General features: G+C 39.6%; 1 protein-coding gene across 1 annotated transcript in view; it reads right to left on the reverse strand.

The window, feature by feature from the left end:
• Positions 1 to 1,891: 1,891 nt before the first annotated feature.
• Positions 1,892 to 20,201, reverse strand: part of PKHD1L1 (PKHD1 like 1) — a 153,491-nt gene continuing 135,181 nt past the window's right edge. The window contains exons 72-78 of the mRNA XM_078072084.1: positions 18,790 to 18,925; positions 15,217 to 15,561; positions 11,221 to 11,372; positions 10,669 to 10,815; positions 10,161 to 10,314; positions 6,172 to 6,414; positions 1,892 to 2,268 (exon numbers count right to left, since the gene is read on the reverse strand). Coding sequence (XP_077928210.1) covers positions 2,258 to 2,268; positions 6,172 to 6,414; positions 10,161 to 10,314; positions 10,669 to 10,815; positions 11,221 to 11,372; positions 15,217 to 15,561; positions 18,790 to 18,925 — 1,188 coding nt within the window. The 3' untranslated portion in view covers positions 1,892 to 2,257. The remainder of the gene's footprint in view (positions 2,269 to 6,171; positions 6,415 to 10,160; positions 10,315 to 10,668; positions 10,816 to 11,220; positions 11,373 to 15,216; positions 15,562 to 18,789; positions 18,926 to 20,201) is intronic.

Below are 20,201 nucleotides of genomic sequence, written 5' to 3' on the forward strand. Positions count from 1 at the left end.
GTACCTGTAAGTAAGACGGCAAGAGGCTTACAGCTGGTCAGAGTGCCCCCAGGTATTCAAGCACCTACTGTAACCCCTATGGCAGGTCCTTTTTTTTTTAAGTCTTACACATTGTGTCTGTAGCTACTCTCCGGAGAAGTGTTTCTTTCACTGGAGGTTGAACCCTGTTTGGCAGCTGGTGCCAGCCTGAGGAAGCTGAAAATGCCCACTGATGAGCACGGAAGAAAGGTGTGACCCTTCACCTGTTTCAGATAGGTTTCCCAAACCAAATACATAATGGATTCAGATCAAGGTTTAAGCATTTCTGTTTTGAAGGATACAGGTAAAATAACCTCAAAGATGTACCCGTGGTATTTGACACTATTTTCTTGCCCTGGTATTGTCCCCACCCGCCTCCCTGGATGGGAAGGATTAATTCCCTGTTCTCTTGTTCCTTTCAAATTTTGCTTACTTTAAGCACCTTATGAAATGAGGAGATATATCATTTAGTCCGCATCCCTGGGACCTGCAGAATAAGTCCAAGCCCTTCTGATGGCATGGCACAGAAGACTGTTGTCTCTCCTTCCAGCCTGCCTCGTGCCTTTCCTCACGTCACATTGGTGCTCTAGGAACATCAGACCATTGCTGATTTCTCCACCTTCCATGCTTTATTTGTCCGCCAAACGGTGTATCAGGATCTACTAGTACTAGATGTTTTGTTACATGGCAGGAAGAAATGCTGAAAAAGGGAGTGCCCTGCCTTCAAGGAACCCACTATCAACTGGTGTTCCAGCCTTCGTTCCTGCCACCACACCTCCTGCCAGGACTCTCTTCCTTGGCTCATCTCATGCTTGATTCCTCAACACTCATCTCAGGTATCATCTTTGGAAGCTGGGCGTCATGCATCTCCATCCTCACAGGATGGCCCCTCTCCCCAGCCAAGTGCCCCTGGAGCACCCTCTGTCTATGGCCTGCACATACCATATGGTATCAATGTGATCTTTGTCCACCACTATTTTTCCCCAATTGCCTTAGGAACTGTTAGAAGGTAGAGACAGCATCTTATTCCCTGTTGCAGTCTTCTCACTAGAATGCCTGGTATCTAGTAAATGCTAAATAGATGTTTCTTTGAACAAAATGCCAAATATATACACAGATATTTGGATTTGCTCCCCAGTAAATATTTATAATTTTTCTTAAGCACGATTAACAATGATGTGGAGTAAATATACTAGGAAATGGCATACAGAAGAGAAAGGTCTGGGCTTTGTTGGATTTTCTCAGCTGTTCCCAAATGCTTCCTTAGTGTCACTTGCTGGAAGGTACCAGGTACTTTCTGAGTACCAGCTCTTCTTGCTCTGGACATGGCTACAATGCCTTTATTGAGAGTTCTTCCTCAAAATTAAGCAGTTCCTTTAGGATTTTCTGAGTAAAAAGTGCAATTTTTACAGTATGAGAGCTTTGGTTAATTTATCTACATGAATTGTGACTTTTCTTGCATTCCCTTATTTTATTCCCTTATTTAATTTATTTTCTTGCATTCCCTTAGTATTCTCTTGAAAATAAGTATCTCTTGTGTTATAGCATGGAGTTGAGGGAAGTCACAGTCTTAGAGGCAGTTTTGAGTGGGAAGGAGGGTGAGCAGAGAAAGTTTGGCCTCGTTCCAAAGGTTGTTCCAGAGGCAACAACAAAAACTCTTCTTAGAATAGTGACCAGGGTTTGGCAGGCCCAGAAATCCAGGACAATCTAGAATTTCTGGGATTACTATGGATCTGAAAATCAGCAACTTGTCTGAAAAAGGTCTAAAACAATCTCATTTCTCCAAAATCCTTATAAATTAGAATGACTTACATCATTGGAAACCAGAGTTTCATGAATGGATAGGGGAAGTCAGATCTCCCAGTACGTACACAAATTCAAAATGCTTTCAATCTGATCCAAGGGTGGGTAAGTCAAAACTGGACAAGCTCTTTCAACAATATAAAGGGTTCCAAGAGTTGTAGGTATAGCAACTTGGACGTGGCACATCTGCTTCCACACCAAAGACTTCTTAAAGTTTTTTTTAATGAAATAAGAACATACAAATATAAGGAATCAAAAGAAAATTTGTATTTTGAAGAAATCTGATTTTTGTGATCAAAGCTAATTAGTACATTTTATATATTATAAAAATATGTTCAGCTTATTTTCTTGAAAATGCTATATAGACTTTATCTTCTACAACAAAATAGCTCATAAAAAGCATTTTTGTTTTCAGCCTGTTCTTCAGGACAGCACTTTAGTTGTATCCTGAAAAGTGAAAACAATACAAATATCTTTTTTAAGTAGTAGTAACATCCAGTGTGGTTTAAAATATGTTTCATTCATTTAACATTTCTAGTATTTCATGGTATGGTTAATCGGGCAAAGGTAGTATTTAAAAATAAGTATTTCAAAGTTTACCAGTGTACTTTTAGAATCAGTAATGCACTCTTTTTGTAGAACTGGGGAGAGAGAAGAGTGGTGCTTAAACTTTGTATTTTTCACATTCAAGCTGTCATTTCATTTAGTGGAACTCTGTGACCATCTTACAAATAAAATAGTGTCAATTCAGAATGCAAAGTTATAAAAATCCCAGCGTTTCATTTCATTAATAGTTAGTATGGTGTGAATGCATTCCCTTTAAATTCCTATGTTGAAAACCTAATACCCAGTGAGATGGTATTTGGAGGTGGAGCCTTTGGGAGGTGCTTAGGTCGTGACGGTGGAGCCATCATGATGGAATTAGTGCTCTTACAAAAGAGACCCACAGAGCTCCCTAGGCCCTTCCACCGGTGAGGACGCAGTCTGTGACCTAGAAGTGGGCCCTCACCTGACTGTGATGGCACCCTGATCTCAGACTTCCAGCCTTCAGAACTGTGAGAAATAAATTTCTGTTGTTGATAAGCCACTCAGTCTGTGGTATTTTGTTATAGCAGCCCAAATGGATTAGGACAATGGTGTTTAAATCACCTTATGTTTTTTAAATCACCTTATGCTTTAATTGGAGAATGACAGGGCGCCTGGGTGGCTCAGTCGGTTAAGCGACTGCCTTCGGCTCAGGTCATGATCCTGGAGTCCCAGGATCGAGTCCCGCATCGGGCTCCCTGCTCAGTGGGGAGTCTGCTTCTCCCTCTGACCCTCCTCCCTCTCGTGCTCTCTGTCTCTCATTCTCTCTCTCGCAAATAAATAAATAAAATCTTTAAAAAATAATAATAATAATTGGAGAATGACAGATTATTTAGGAGCCAAGGAGAAGACCCTTACTGACTTTTCTGTCTGGCGAAAAAAGCCCTAAAGAAAACGCCAGGAACGATATCATTTACTAATGATTTGAAAATAGAATTTTCTGAATTTTATAAAATCCCAAAGTTGTCAGGAACAAGCAGGCTGAAAGTCAGTGACTACAATTAGAAAACAATGCATTTAACAAGGAAATAGAAAAAGCACAAAGATATAGTAAGCAGTACTTACACTTTATATTTTAATGCTTCTGAAAAGAAACAAATTTAAGCAATGCCTGTAATGCTATTATAAAATGGACAACTGGTTTTACTTTTATTAGAATTCTGAGGATAAGAAAACTTGCATAAAAATAAAATAACTTTGTGCTAGTCATTTACCTATGGTCCCTTAGCTCCAAACCCACCCTTCCATGTTCAGCTGTAAGAGGCCAGGACTGAGTCTCTTCAAACCATACTTCTCCCTCAACAGCTGGCTCCTAATTAACTTCAGCCATTGGGAGGAAAGAAAGGATTATTCCTTTCTGTTTGATCACTGTTCTTGAAACCCCCAACCTCCAGTTTTTTCTGCCACTCTTGAACCAGCCTTGATGTATCCCTTCATCCTGACCTTACCTATATTTAAATTTAAAATCTAGTCTTAGCTTTTATTCCTCGAAATTCTTCAGTATCCTTTTAAAGTACTACCCCATCTCAAATTCTTCTTACATCCTTCTTTTAACTTTGATTTTTACTCAAATATAAGAAACTAACTAGGTATCTCATAACTTAAGACATTTATCTTCTTTTGATATTTGGAGATCTGTATTGGTTCTGTATAGATCAATAATGATTATTTTTTTTATTTTTAATTGGGGTGAAATCCATAGAACATTAAATTTTAATCATTTTTAAAGTGGACAGTTCAGTAGTGTTAAATATGTTCACACTGCTATGCAACCAATCTCCAGAACTGTTTTCAACTTCTTAAATCTTATCAGTATTTTTAAAGTGATGCTTTATTTCATTAATCTATCAGAAACTCTCCATCATTCCCCCCATTAGATCAACTGCAAATTGATCAGTATCTGCCAATCAAAGCTTTTTACAATTTGCCTATAATACCCCTACTCATCATTTCCCCCTCAGTAGCAAGGAGGCTTTATTCCCCTTTTGAGAGTTAAAAATCAATTGAATCTCATTTTTAGCACCTATAATAAATATGGCTTGTAGTCTTATCTTCTGAGTGCTCACAATTTAGTAAGGAAGATGGATTTGAAGATGTCTAAGTCTAATAAATGTATACCACTGGAAAGGCCAAAATAACGGTATAAACAAAGCACAACTGGAAACAAGGGAAAGGAGCATTACATGTATCACAGAGAGGGATGGAAGAAGAGAAACCTGATGGAGGAGGGAAATTTTGAGCAGGGCCAGGCAGCATGCCATGAAAAGCAGATCTGGTGAGTAGAGGAAAGCCGAGATGGAGGGAATATGTGGGACAGCAAGCATCTTCTCTAGGAATGATTTGGCACAGGAGGCAGTCTTCAAGACTGATTTGAGGGACTCTGGGGTTGATTGTAATTTGCATGTAGTAAGGAATCTTCGAGGATTTGACACGACATACTACTGCATGACCCTGTGCTTTAGGAAGATAAGTATGACAGCAATATGGAAGCTAGGCTAAAAGTGAGAAGTTTAGAAGCAGGGAATCCAGGAGGCTATGGTAATAGGTCAAGTAAGTAAAAAAGGAAAAATTTGTAAGTGGAGCAGCAAGACTTTAAAGGAGGAACAGATACGTGACATTATGGATGGAGATTGATGCCCCAGAGCACCTTGAAGGGATGTGGAGCTTGAAGGAAAGAGAGAAGTCTAAGAAGTATCAGCCTGAGAGATGAGAAGGACGACATTGGCACTAACTGGGATGGGGCAGCAGGAAGAAGCACCTTTAGAAGGAAGAGATGAAGAATTCATGCTGAACATGGATAGTCAAAGATGTCCTTTTTCACTCCCCCTTTTTGCTTTGCTCCTATCATGTCCCTGTTCTGGAGTACCTTTCCCTCCATTTCCACATTTCATTCATCTTTTATAATCCTGTCTGTAAAGTCCTGCTGCTGACGGGGTGACACCAACAGTCATCCCAATCATCGTCGCCCACAGGGACATCGCCCTCCTCTGAACCTCCCTAATAGTCACCATCTTTGTCTGCCTGCAGTGCTGGTACTAGCATTTGGATTCCCTTTGTGGAACCACATCTCTACCATCCCCAGAACTTCCCTCCATGTGGGCCAGGCCAGGCTAATTAGAACAGAGGATCTGGTGGCCCCAGTGATTGGCCCAAGAATGGACATGTGACCAAGCTAGGTCAATGATATTGCTTCGGGATTTTGCTGAAAGAGTTGAGAAAGAGATTTGCTCTTTCTGCATTTAGCTGCTGGGCTGGTAGAATGTACATGAAGACACAGGTGGTACCCTTGCCATAAGTCTGGGGTGGGGGGTGGTTAGTAGAGAGTCTGCCTGTGCGTGAATTGACCACCAAGGATCATGGAGCCAAGAGATGGAGAGACACAAGTTTTGGATCATATCATGTGAGTCCTTAGGTCTAGCTACAGCAGAAATCACACTACGACTGGACTTCTCAGTTGAATGAGATTCACTTCACTGCCTAAACCAATTCGAGCTGAGTTTCTGCCCCTTGTAACTGGAAGAGTCCAACATTCCCTTCCCATTCCCCACATTCCCATGTACCACTGTGTAATGTGAATGGCATTTCCTGTAGGGTCATCTCATCTCTACCACGGAAGCAATTACTTTCTCAATGGCCAAGACCTTGTCTCTGTGTTCCCAGTGGTGCCATGCATGGTGGTCATGCCCTCGGTCTCTCTTCAGTAAACGTTTACTGGAACCTCAGTATGTGGAGACATACATTACAAAAAAGATGAACTACGCTTACCTGGATTTATGTTCAAAATCAAAACTGTGGCCATAAATGCTTCCAAGAGCAACACTCTTCCCATCAGACAGCAAATCACTGGAGCCATTATCTGGGCAGTTGTGCCCACAGCTGACGCCCGGTCACTGCTGCTGTCACCACTCGTGCCACCGCCACTAGACACAGACTGTGCTGGGAGGCTCAGAGGCCCGGATTCCACCCGGACAGCATCATCCAGTATAAATTCAATCTTACCATTTTTTCCTAGGAAGGAAAACCATCAGAGAATTTGACTTCCTTTTATGATTTGTCTTCACACAGTCCCAGTTGGGTTTTCATTGACTTAAAAATCCTATATAATTCCTCATGAAGTATTTTTGTAAATTGAGCCCAAGTAGATTAGTTTAAGTATAAACAAGTGTAAAGAAGATCTCAGAGTTAGAGTTCCATTTGCCCATCCACTATGGGCAGGCGGAATCTGGGTAGATTTTCTTTCTGTAGCATCAGTACTTGCTCCTTAGGGATGCCTTCTTAGTGCCCAGGACTAGAGAGAGGTTGCTTGAAAGGAGGGACAGTAGGGAAGGGAAATGAAGATGCTGAGCCTTTGTTCCATCCCTGGATACTTGACCTAGGAGTAGAGAAGCCTCAGCCTCAGTTGGGGGAGATGAGGATGGATACTGAATTTTTTATTTTGAAAAGTTTCAAACATACAGAAGAGTTGAAAGAATAGTACAACAAACACCCATATGCCCTCCACTTTGTTTCAGCAATTTTACTGCTTTCCACGTTTCCCTTAAGTCAGATGCTTTTTTGGTGTTGCACGATTGTGACCCTTTCTTTCTTCTTACCTCAGGTAGACAAGTTTGAGGAAACTTGTTAGATATTTTTAGAGTGTGAAACATAAAAAGCTCATCTAAATACTTTTTAATCCATAAGTTAAATCTTCCCACAGTTTTGAACATGAGATAAGCAATACATTTTTCCTTGATATAATTTCTTCTAGGACTAATTGCTATCATCAATAGTGGTTACCACATAGAGTTTGCAATCCTTGTCACAACGCTGAGGTTTTCATTCCTCTCTCTATTACCTTAAAAAATCATTTGTTTTCTTTCTTTTTTTCCCTCCCTCTTTCTCTCTCTCTCTCTCTCTCAGAGAATATAATTAGATCTTGACCACATTGTGCTTTCACAAACAACAGCAATGCATTCTATAACTTTCAAGATGGATGGTCATTGTTCTATAGAATTTTCTGCCACCATCACAATCCATGACAATGGCATATTTAAGTCTTTCCTTTTTTCAGTTTGAAAAAAAGTGAATTTTTGCAGCATTTTTCTTAATGATTTTTCTGTGTAAAAAATTTAGGTTTTTTTTTTTTTTCTCCTGCAGTACTATGAGGAAGCTCAAGAGAACCTTGTCTCGGAGATGCACTCCATGAAGGAGAACTGAAGAACCCAGCTAAAATCCAGAATCAAAACCTTGGGGATATGACTTCAATCAAGCTAATCCAGTTAAAAATCCAGACATCATTAAGCAGGCAGGAGCCATCCCTGCCCAAATTCCTGACCCATACAATTGTGAGCAAGTGAAATGGTTGTTGTTTGAGTCATTAGATTTGGGGCTGGTTTGTTATGTATCAATAAGAACAGAAACAAGCACCGTATATCATATAGATTGCTAGGTAAACACGTCCTAAATATGATTATCCAGTAGTAATACTATTTTTATTCAGGTTGACCAAAGATGCAGCCTCAGCTGTTTACTACTTTCTTTTTCTTCTACCCTTTTCTCACCTCATTCTCACATCCCCATTTTCTGTATTAGAAACAACAACCCAAACCTCCTCTATCCGGGTGGCCCCTGCTTTGCTTTTTATTGAGCTATTAGTAGAAGAGGGTGTGGGACCACACTGTCAGGCTCAAGTCTAATCTGCAAGGGGATTTCCCACATGCAGTAACTGGGGGGCTACCTACTAGAAAGAGTTACAAAAATGATGCTTTGTTAATTTTTTCTCATGTACTTTGTTGTTATTACAATTTTATAGTGGTTAATCTACAAACTGGCTAACTGATCTAAAGATAATGAAGAGAAGACTATATTTGTCTTCCTTACTATACACAACCAGGGAACTGAGACCCTACACTTGATGGCAGTAAGAAAGTAAGACAGCGGGCAAGCAAGCAAGCAAGCAAGAGATTAGAAGCAATGGCGGTTCACCATAGCAGGTCAGATAGACACACTAAGGGAAGCTTTAAATGATGAAGGAAAATTTACTCTATAAAAGGAGAATGATATTTTGTTATCACAATAAAACACCAAAGCCTATATAATTATTTCAGCACTCCAGTGATCTTGGTTATTTTGGAACATTGCTATTTGGAAGCGGTAGTTTGAAGAACATGGTCTCCGGGTTGGGTCTTTGCCACTGGGTACCTTTTGGGTCCACCTTCATGGGGAAGTGGACAACTTTCTTCTCACCTAGGGTTCTTGTTAAGTGCCTCATTTCCCAGAAAAGGATCCCAGTTCTCCCACCATTTAGGCTGACTCTCAAAGAATTCGGCTCTGCCCTTAACCAGCCAGTGTATAGGACACTCTAAATACTTGTCTAGGAGCACAACTATGGACTCATTGCCATCTGAGTCCCATCAAACACCAGGTTGAGACACTGGTGCCTAGCAGGCAGACCAAACTTGTGTGGTTTAGGGGATCACCAAAGCAAGAAAAAACAAAAAATAAGGAAAATATTTAGGGGAATGATTTGAGCTTTTGATACGTGTTTAATATGAAAAAATCCGGCTATTGTTGGAATTTCTTTTACTTATTTTACTCTTTTTACTTTTATTTTGACTTTTAGTATATATATGTATATGAGAGAGAACAGTGGTAAGAAGTGGGGAGTAAGTACCAATATAACTTTTCAGAAGTTAGGTCCTATAAAGGTCTTAAATGAGCCCAGATGAATGGTAAACAGATTAATGGAAGTCTGTCTCAGGGATAAGCAGTTTATCCACTTCTCTCTTTTAGATACTCTACAATCTATCACCAATAGATATTCTACAAACTATCTGTCTTGGGCTCAGTAGAAAGGCTTTTACCAATTGAAGTTATGCTATCAACCCGTATGAAGACAATATAAGAAACATCACAATGGAAGTTATGACTATTTACTGTAATGTTGAAGATAACACTTCATACAGATTCATTGGGTATACTTTATGAGAACTCACAGGAGACATTTGTTCTGATCTCAGAGCTAGTGGTAAGTCTCCACAATAACTGGTTTGTTTACCTGATGGGCACTGTGGAATCATGATAATGCTTATGTTTTCTCCTTTGCATTGTCTTTCAGAAAGACTAGAACCCACTTTTCAGTCCAACTCTGAACTCTTGCATGGGGCATTCAAGTTATATGAGCCTATCTTATCCTCCCTTATCTTTAATTTTAAAATCTATATGTTAACTGTTTTCATTATAAATGTAATGCATATTTAGTGAAAATATACAAAAGTACACAAATGGATAAAAATATAAATGATGATGTAATTTTAATGCATAGCCTCAGATTATGTTTATTTTCCTTAATTGCTTGTTTTAATTCTATTTTGTTTTGCATATTAAATATTTTTTGTAAGCTAGATGTTATCTGACATGTTTTCTGAAACAAGATAGAGAGTTCCGATTTTTTTTTAAAGATTTACTTATTCATTTTAGAGAAAGAGAGAAAGAGAGAGAGCACGAGCAGGAGGGGCAGAGGGAGAGGGAGACAGAGTCTCAAGCTGACTCCGTGCTGGGAACGGAGCCCGACGCAGGGCTCGATCTCACAACCATAAGATCACAACCTGAGCCAAAACCAAGAGTCAGAGGCTTAACCGACTGCACCACCCAGGCGCCCCTATAGTGTTCCAATTTGTCTAATTTATTAACCAGAGTATTATAGAATGCTTTGTTCAATTATAATTGTCCCTGTTTATGGATATATATGTGAAGGTCCAAAATAGTATTCTCACCTGTTCTAAGTAGAGTAAGGTCTGTGTAGTTGGCCCAACAGCTGCTAAATGGAATTGTTGTATTTCCACTCAGACCACTGATTTGGTTATTATTGGAGTCCTTTAGTATGGCCTTCAAAGTCAGTGAAGTAATCCCAACTGATACACAATTACCCTAAAGAAAAAAGTAGTAGAGAATTTTAATTGTCCTGTTCCCATGTTTGTTTGTTTGTTTTTTTAAGATGTGTGAAACTTCATTTTTTAAAATGCCTCATGACAAATTTAAAATCTGCAGGAGCTTCTTTCCCTACCCAAGGAGTTCACAAATATGGGTGGGCACTGGAACAAGTTCATTGAAAAGGAACATTTTCAAAACAGGGGAAGATTATATCCATAGGTATCAGTCCAGCTTTTAAGGGGCAGTGTCACCCTCAGGTTGCCAGTGGACCAGGATTACTGAAGTTGGCCCACTCTCCAAGATTTATAGCTTAACTTCTTCACTCAACTAAAGCTTTGAGTTAGAACTTACATCAGAATCTACTGCCTTTACTGAAGGCTGCTGAGAAAATGGCTGTCCTGGCTGAGCGGCAACCGGCTGAGTGATCACTGACAGCGAGGACACAAAGGCTACATGATGAACAGGAAATGCAAACCTTTCAACTGGTTGAGCGGCCACCTGTAAATCAATGGTCATGAGTGATGAAGTGGTTTTCACATGATGAATTAGTCAGGAGCAAATTCATCTTAGCTAGGCTAAGTGTAATATGTAATAATAAGCATAAAAATATGTCCAATATATGAAATTAATTTTATTACAATATTTCCTCTGGACCAGATTCTTGGAGCATTGTTATAAATATTCAAAGAAAAGCACATTTCATACCAATAAATAATTTTTTAGCAGATATACTCCTTTTTCAACTATTTTATCATTTTAGTTATACCATTAAATAAAGAGCCAACATTAATTAGGAAGACATGCCCTCTAAATTATTGTATTGAACTATAAAGAGTTAAAAGAAGAAATAAGCAGCAATGTTTTAAATAGCTAAGATGCATTTTTCTAGTTGCCTTTTCTTACCTTAATCCAGGCAGAATCACTTGGGCTGGGGATAGGATTGGTAATAGACATGGAAGAGATATTAAACCCAAGGATACTACTGGTTTTTCCTGTAATTACAGCTTGTCCAAGAGAGCCAGCGATTTTTTGGAGTTCAGATAACTGCATCTGACCTATGGGGAAACAGTAATATCACATATGTGTTATAAGAATATAGGATTGTGGGGCGCCTGGGTGGCTCAGTCCATTAAGCGTTTGCCTTCAGCTCGAGTCGTGATCCCAGGATCCTGGGATCAAGTCCCTCATCGGGCTTCCTGCTCAGCGGGGAGTCTGCTTCTCCCTCTGTCTTCTCCCCTCTGCTCATGCTCATGCTCTATCTCTCTCTCTCAAATAAATAAATAAAATCTTTAAAAAAATAAGAATATAGGATTGTGAGAGTTTTTCTTTTTCTTTTTCTTTTTTTTTTTTGCACAGCTCCATCCACATTCTGGAATTCTGTAGCTTTTTCACCACCCATGAGCTCAATATGACAAAGTCCTATGAATGAGCTTAGGAAAATGGAGAACTCAGTAGAATATGTTTTTAAGCTGTAATTAAAGAAAAACCAAAGGTAGATAAAATAAAGTGAATGAAAGCCTAGTGGAAAAATATATGTCTTTTAATTTAATCCTTTCCCATGCCATTCTTTACTGAGGAGTAAAGCACCATCATGCAAGTGTATCATCACGTACCATTTTTTAAAAAGAGAGTTTTAATTTTGGAGTGTAAGAATAATTAGCATCATCGAATTTACACAATGTGTATTAGTAAATTCTGAAGTTAACACTACATTACTCACAAATTGTTGCTTGCTCTAGATGTTGATAAATTTCAAAGTTAATTTTAACACTACAGGCAGTTTCTATTGTCTTTGTCTAGCTTGGCAGGCCCTCTTACACTTCCTGGCCTCACCGCGCTCCGTATCTAAGAAGTGGCACCTCTATTCATCATACTCATTTGTCAGAGCCTGGTACTTTTGCCTGATCCCTTCTTCTACTTCATCTCTCCTCCACACCATATAATCAGTTACAGTTTCTAGATCTCTCTGTCCCCACTGTCTAAATCCTAGTCAAAGCCATCATTTACTAAAACAACTTTTATACTGATTTTCTTGCATCCATTTTGTCCTTCTTTCACTCCATTCTATACATTGTAGTCCGAGTGACCTTTTAAAAAACAACTGTATCCAGGATCTTTCTGGTGTACTGTAAGCCTCGACAACAGTTCCTACCTAGCTATCCAGCACCTTCTATATCCAGAGGCCTGCCTTGAGGACCATGCGCATTGCATTTCCTCCATCAAGGCTAAACCATGAAGCTTAGTGTGCTCAGGAAGAAGGAGGGAGCTGATCTCACATAACACTGAAAATCATGGTCTTAGGGAATTTCAGTCCTGTCAGTTTAACACATCTGTTTTGGTTGACTCAGACCCTCTGGACAAATGATTAATCTTTCAGATTTCTTCTTCTCCCTCCCCTCGCCCCCCTTCCATATACTCTTCTCCAAATGGCTTCCCAGGTATGAGGGCTCATGTGACCTAGCAGCAGCAGGTACAAAGGGGCTTCATATCCACTGACTGCTACTACCACTTGTCCTCACTGGTTTTTGGTGCAACGTGGCGGGTCTGACCTGCCTGCACTGTTAACAGATTTTCTCCGACTACCTGACATGTGAAGGCATCCATTTCTGCTGACTGCCACCTTAAGAAACCAAAGTCCTTAACCTGAAGAGTTTTTACTCCTGACCAATCTCTGTTTATCCAGAGGTCCCCTCAGTACTTCAGTAACCCCTTTCTATGAATCTGGGAAAGCCGGGATACCCTGACCCATGCGAAGGCTGTGGAGAGCCAGCAAGCAGTATTACTACATGCACACCTTCCTTGCCAATGCCCAATATTTTGCTGTGAAATCCCTCTATGCCAAGTTGTAGGACATTCTTGAGACTTGAAACCCTATCCCAGAATATGTCTGAGAAACATGCCATTAGCCTGTCCCTCTGACTGCCCCCATCTCCATGTTCTTAGACTGTCTTATACCAGTCTGGATAAATCTAACAAAATAAAACTGCTTAAAGGGGGTAAGGAGATGGAAGAGGTTGTGCATGAAGAAATTTAGATCACATATAGGAAATAAGTCAGTTTCTTTGGACATCTGAGTGGCTACATGGCCTTACATGACCCCACTACATGTAAGGGCTTACTAGGAATTTCTAAGAGTTGGTGAACCATCTATATATGTACCATGGAACCATTACAACTCCTAGAATAAATGAACTGACTGTGTTGAGTCAAAAGCCGTGACCCTCTAAGTACTAGGAAGTATGGAGCTGATGAAGGAAAGTAACCTATGACTGGGTAGAGAACATCATGGGAGATTTCGCTACAACACAAGCCTATACTTCCTGTTTCCTTCAACAAAGGGAGTTGATCAGCATCTCCCTCCACTCCACAAAGCCTTTCCACAGGCTTACTTCTATAAAGGAAGAACCTCTGTCTGCCTAGCTGGTAGAACTCCAAAACAGTATGTGGCAGGTGCATTGGGTCAATCCTTGGAAGCAAACCTCCTGGGGTCATGAGTGATGACCCCTAAAAGCAGAAGGCGAGAACTTCACCCAGTATCCAGGTTGACATGTAAGAGAGCCCCAGGGGTTAAGGAAAAAGATGCTGAAAAGAGATAAGGCAGATCCAGATTTTTATGAATCTGAAATTTATACAGTTTGGAGGCTCTCTTTAAGAAAAAGAATGAGGAAAAGTCTTACTTCTGCAACTTTTATAGTAACAATGATTGGGTCATATTATTAAATGGACCCTTCTCCCAGGCCCCTCCCATGACTTGTACAAGTGAAAGGCCTTGAAGCTTAAGCTTCATTAGCTGGATGGTAATCTTCCTCTGACACGGATCTAGGTCTCATTTTTTTGGAGATGGGTGTGCCTAGTTAAGACTTGTGCTTGACTACTGGAGGCATGGCTGGGAATGCATGCTGGGGATGGATGCCAAGAGGCCAGGAAAGTTCAGCTGCACCTCAAGACAGGCTTGTGCAGGGCAGAGAAGAGCAGAGAAGACCCCCTACCCTGTAGCAGAGACTATGAAAACAAGAGGCAATGTGGGGGTCTTGGTATTCCGATACCAACTTAAGCAGGTAGAAAGGAAAAAATTTGAAGGGCTGAGCATTTACCTAAATGCCCAAACTGAGGCACTCTAAGGAAATAATTTAAAGAGGCAAAGACCTCTGATGAGACAGGTGAGCTTATTTTTGTCTCTGATAACTAGAAAATGGGGATATGGAGAGTGAGGGACAGAGAAAAGTGGGACAGCTGGTGACACTGATTGGATCAGTCATAGGAATTAAAGATAGAAGATATTCTTGCACATTTGCATTTGTTAGGGTAAATCTGTGACTTTACTACAACTCAGAATCTCCAAAGGTCTACTCTTTTCCTTAGGAAAATATCCACAGTCCTTTTAGCTTAGGAAGAAAAGAGCTTCTTTTGGTTTCCCGTGATCTAGGTAGGACCTGCCTAACTCTCAATTTCACCTCCAGTAGCTTGCCCTTCCTGGCTCCTACCACCACAGACCAGTCAGACCTTCTCCAGTTCTTCTAATGTCCCGCTTCCACCAACTATTTCCTTAGACTTGAACATTCTTACCTTCCTCTTTTCATTGACTGACTATGCTTAATCTCGCAGCTATAATCTCAATTACTTAGGTCACCTCTCAAATCTTTTATATTAGGTCAAATCCTCTTGTTGAATTTACTAATTGCTACAATAACGAAACAGAGGCTAAAATTCCTTCATAATTCCAAAATAGTTTGCGATTACAGGAGTAGAGTAGGGAAAAGGGTCTCTAGGCCCTTACAGGGTTCAGGATATGGGGTTGGCGGGACTTCCTAAGCCCAGGTTTACCAGGCCCTGTTAGGGTTATTTGTGAATGTGGATCTGGTATTACATTCTTCCAACTCAAATGTCTACTCTTCATACCTGCAGTATCATTGCTTATGAACTGAGGAGGAGGATCTCCAATCTCCAGTTCCACTGTGAGTCCCATCGATCTCTTCCTTCGCAGACTCTCCCGTGGTATTATTTTGCTGACACGGATTTTGTCACTTGGTATCTTTAGGAACAAGGCAAGATTTCTAACCAGATTATGAGAGCTATAGAAGTCATCTTCTGTTACAGCAGGTAATTGGAAAGAAACAAATATGACTGCAGTGGTGTGGATTTCAACAGGTATAGTTCCTTTAACCAAAAGGTAAAGCATCTGGTAGGTTCTATCAAAGTAGTTTTCACCAAGGACAGTGGAATTCAGGTTAGGAAGGAATTGCTCTATGAAGGAAAAAAAGCCAAAAGAGCACCGTTAAAAATATCTATGTTATCACAATTACCATGTAGTATTTAATGTTTGTTTAAATGTAGGAAATTCTGAAAAAATTCAACATTATTCTTCCATAGGAAAGTATGCATATTAAAAACAAAAACACTTACAGAACTGGCATGCAAAATTAGTCAATACCATTGATCATCACTATACATTATATTTATTTTAAAAACAATTAGCTATATATACAGTATAAATGAGAAATAAAATCAAATTATGAACCCAGGAGCCTATATTGTACTGGTAACACTGTTTACATGTTCAGAATTTTAAAGCCTTTACCAAAGGCATTTGGTAATTTAAAAATGTAAATTTAGCTTTAATAGCCATCTAGTTTATGCAGTGCTATATATCAGCTCTTAAGGAGCGTTTACAATTCAGTGCTTCTATTTTTACCAAGAATAAAAATATGTAATACAAATGAAGTATATACTAAAATATCTCAGAGAGATTTTATGCCAATGAAGCATGTTTACATTTCAGCCTGAAAAACCTTTGGTTAATGCAAAACAAATTCTACTAGGGAACTGACTTTTGAAAAAGTGGCTGAGATTTTTATATATATAAAATGAATGAATATATATATGATTTTATGGCAGAGTATCAAAAATGTCTTAAGAGCTTATAAATCTACTAACACATACTGAGCCCAGACAAAGGCTGAATCATATAATAGTACTGGAATGGGACATGTAGCTTCTTACCACATTTCATAGTGAGGCTTACTAAGAGAAATAAATTTAAATTTTAGGAAGAAGATATTTCTTATGAATGTAATAGACATTCACAGCAGTTGGTATTAAGAAGCCATTTCATTATTACCATGTATTTCTTTCATATCTACTAGTATAAGTTCTAGATGCAATTTGGTTTAAACATTCTGTGAATCTGAAGAATGTGCTTTTATATTATGAATTGAAGCTGCTCTCAAACTACATTTAGAGGGGGCATGCACCATTTATCCTAGGTAACTTCTTCATGTCTTCACAGTAATGGAAGGAAGCAGAGACATACATAATAAAACATTTTGGGGAATCTAAAATAATATGTATAGGGGCACCTGGGTGGCTCAGTTATTAAGCATCTGCCTTCAGCTCAGGTCATGATCGCAGGGTCCTGGGATCGAGTCCCATGTCGGGCTCCCTGCTCAGCAGGAAGCCTGCTTCTCCCTCTCCCACTCCCCCTGCTTGTGTTCCTGCTCTCGCTATCTCTCTGTCAAATAAATAAATAAAATCTTTAAAATAAAATAATATGTATAGATTCATAATACAGGGAAGTAATTTTGCATTCGAAGTGCCAAAGCAAAATGTTCATTTAAAAGCAATGCTGTATCAGAAAAAATATTTATAAGAAGGTGGTAGTAATAGTGTTTTTCAGCCCTTCAACATTTACGTAACCAATTCCCTGTATTAAATACTGTTTGTTGAGACAGTTTCTATTTCGCCGATTTGAATGTTAGAGTACTTGGTACCAAAAGTGTTGTTTTTATTTTTTTTTTTAATTTTTTTTTTTTTTTAAGATTTTATTTATTTGTGAGAGAGACAATGAGAGACAGAGAGCATGAGAGGGAGGAGGGTCAGAGGGAGAAGCAGACTCCGGGCTGAGCAGGGAGCCTGATGTGGGACTCGATCCCGGGACTCCAGGATCATGACCTGAGCCGAAGGCAGTCGCTTAACCAACTGAGCCACCCAGGCGCCCAAAAGTGTTGTTTTTAAAAAGAATTAAAATGTATGAAAATTGAGCTGTAAATATGGGTAGTTATTTGTATATAAAAAGTGATAACACGGACTCTCGTAGCTTATAAGGAGGCAATATGGCATAATGATCAAGTGCATGGCTTCTAGAGCTAGACTCTGGGTTCAAGTCCTTGTTCTGCCCTCACCATCTGTGTATTACCATGGACTGAACTGTGCCCCCCTCCCCCAGATTCACATGTTAGAGCCCTGACCCCCAATGTAAGGGTATTCAGAGATGGGGCCTTCGACAAGTCATTGGCCTTAGATGAGGGTGGGGACTTCACGATGGATTAGTGCTTTCATAAAAAGAGATACCGACTGCTTGCTGTAGCTCTCTCTGCCATGCGAAGAAACAGTGAGAAGGCAGCCATCTGCAAGCCAGGAGGAGAGCTCTCACCAGAACCTGACCCAACTAGCACCCTGACCTCATACTTCTAGCCTCCAGAACTGTCAGAAAATATATTTCTGCTTTTAAGCCACCCACTTCATGGTATTTTGTTATGGCAGCTCTCAGAGCTAAGGCACAGACTGAAGCAAATTGATTCACCTCCTTGTGTCTCAGTTTACTCATCTGTGCCTTGCTCCTAGGGTTATTATTAGAATATAGTAACAATGAGTTATGATATACAAAGCACTTAGAATCAGTGCCTGGCACATAGTAACATTTCTGGAAGCAGTAGCTATACAGACTATTAGTAGAGATAGGACTGGCCCCATGGACAGTAATGGATGCGGGTTATCCCTTCATACTCTCATGTCTAGCTGATGTCATGACCTACAGCACACATTCATATAATTGTTAACTTAGATTATGGGGCACATCCAAAAATGATAAGAGCACATGTGGAATGGAATGTACTGGCCTTATTGGTACCCTGTTTAAGAAAAGGACTTCCATGAGCAGATATAAATCCTGGTCTTGCAAATAGTGGTAAATGGGTGAGTTTAGCCTTTTCCATGTATTTCATTTAAATCCAGAGTTTGTTATATTGACTTCATCATGTTCAGTTGATGTTATACTAGCTTTCTTGGCAATACTTCTGGTAACTGCCAATTAATTTTGGCTCTGACCTCTATGAAACAGAAGTAAAGCGGAGATAGGGTAAAAATTCTAAGCCAAATCTCCTCTGTATATAGGAATAACTGAACTACATGTAGAACATAAATGTTCTCAGGGGGAAAAGGAATGTGCATGATACACAAAAGCTTCTATCTGCATGTGCGCAGGCACGTAAGAGTTCCATCAGGAATAATCTTTCAGGACACGTATGTCATAAATGAACACATCTTAGAATTTGGTGGACCATGGCTAACAAAATCTTCTCTTGTGCTCATCAATGGCTAAGGAACTAAAAATATTAATAATGAAACATTACAAATAATTTTATACATAATTAAGTCCATATGTAACGTGTATACTTTATTTTTCTGAGGAAATACCTGTGTACAGATGTCTTTTAGGTTCACAGTATTTCTGTTGAGGGTTCCATACTGTATTTTTGGGGCAAACCAATGCATTGTTCACATAGACATCCAAACGCTGAAGTGTGGGAAAAAAAATTCCTACCACCACAGCCTGTTAAAAAATAAACAACATTTTTGTTTCTTACGAGAACAATGAAACAGAATATTTAGAATTTGGCACTTAAAAATGTCCTTCAACTATATATACCTTCTGTAAAATAGTATAACTAAGTTTTATGGATTGATGATAAATACTGAGTTAAAATTTGTAAATGGCCTTACATTCAACCATTCATACAGACGTTATAACTTAACTCTTAACCGATGATTCTTAGTAGAAAAGGATAATGTAAGACAGAATTATTAAAGGAGTATCTCTAAAAGAAACATTTCTTTTAAAAGATAACAAAGTTCCAATACAGGCTTTCAACTCCAGGGGCAGGAGGAAACAGGGAATTTAGCAGTGCTCTATAATGCAACCACACAAAATTAGTTAATGTTGAAAAAAAATGCTTACCTCTGAGACAAATTTGGTAGTAAGACTGATAAAAATTAGTCAAAATAACTACCCTCTCTGATTCAATTTTGTTCATTTTCCATGTTTATACTCCTCACATCTCACGCTACAGGTATAATCATAAAGTAAGGAGACTAACCTTTACAAGGGCAGAGAGAAATTAATAAGGAATCTAATAAGCTATACATAGTTTTGGAATCTTCTTTTGAGATTGTCTTCAGTGGCCCAGGACATTAACAGTCACATTACTTTGTAGTTATTTTTAAAATCAAGAATATTCTCTTCCATTAAAAAATTGAGGGCCTATCTAAACCAGGCCCTATTCTAGGGCTGTCATAAGCCCCTGCTCTCTTTGAGTCGTATTCTAGTGTGAGGAGAGAGACAAATAAATAGTAGCAATAATAAGCAAAATATGAAGCATGTTAGAAGGTGGTAAGTGCTATGGAAAAAAGGAAAGGTAGATCAGAGTATGAATAATTGGGAGAGCCAACTGAGGTGGGGTGAACAGGCTAGGCATGTTGGAGGAATGGGGGGGCTCCTGGAAGGGGCAGTTAGCCACCTAGTGTAGAATGTTCCAGGCAGACTCAACATCTGGAACAAAGGCCCAAGTGGTAACAGGTGGGGGGTGGTCTGGAACAGCAAGGAGCCTGGTGTAGCTGGAGGAGTCTGAGTCAGAGAGCTAAGGATGTGAGGACTCTGGCTCTTGTACAAAGCCCAATGGGGAAATTACTGCAGCGTTGGGGGCAAGGAGTGACCTGGTGTGACTTAGATTTGGAAGGTCTCTCTGTGGCTCCTGAGGTGAGAACAGACAATAGAGCAGGCAGAAGCAGAGCAGTGGGATGAGCTGGGAGCCAATTGCCTTAATCCAGGG

This window comes from Halichoerus grypus, chromosome 5 (genome assembly GCF_964656455.1).
Source record: "Halichoerus grypus chromosome 5, mHalGry1.hap1.1, whole genome shotgun sequence".
Lineage (NCBI taxonomy): Eukaryota > Metazoa > Chordata > Mammalia > Carnivora > Phocidae > Halichoerus > Halichoerus grypus.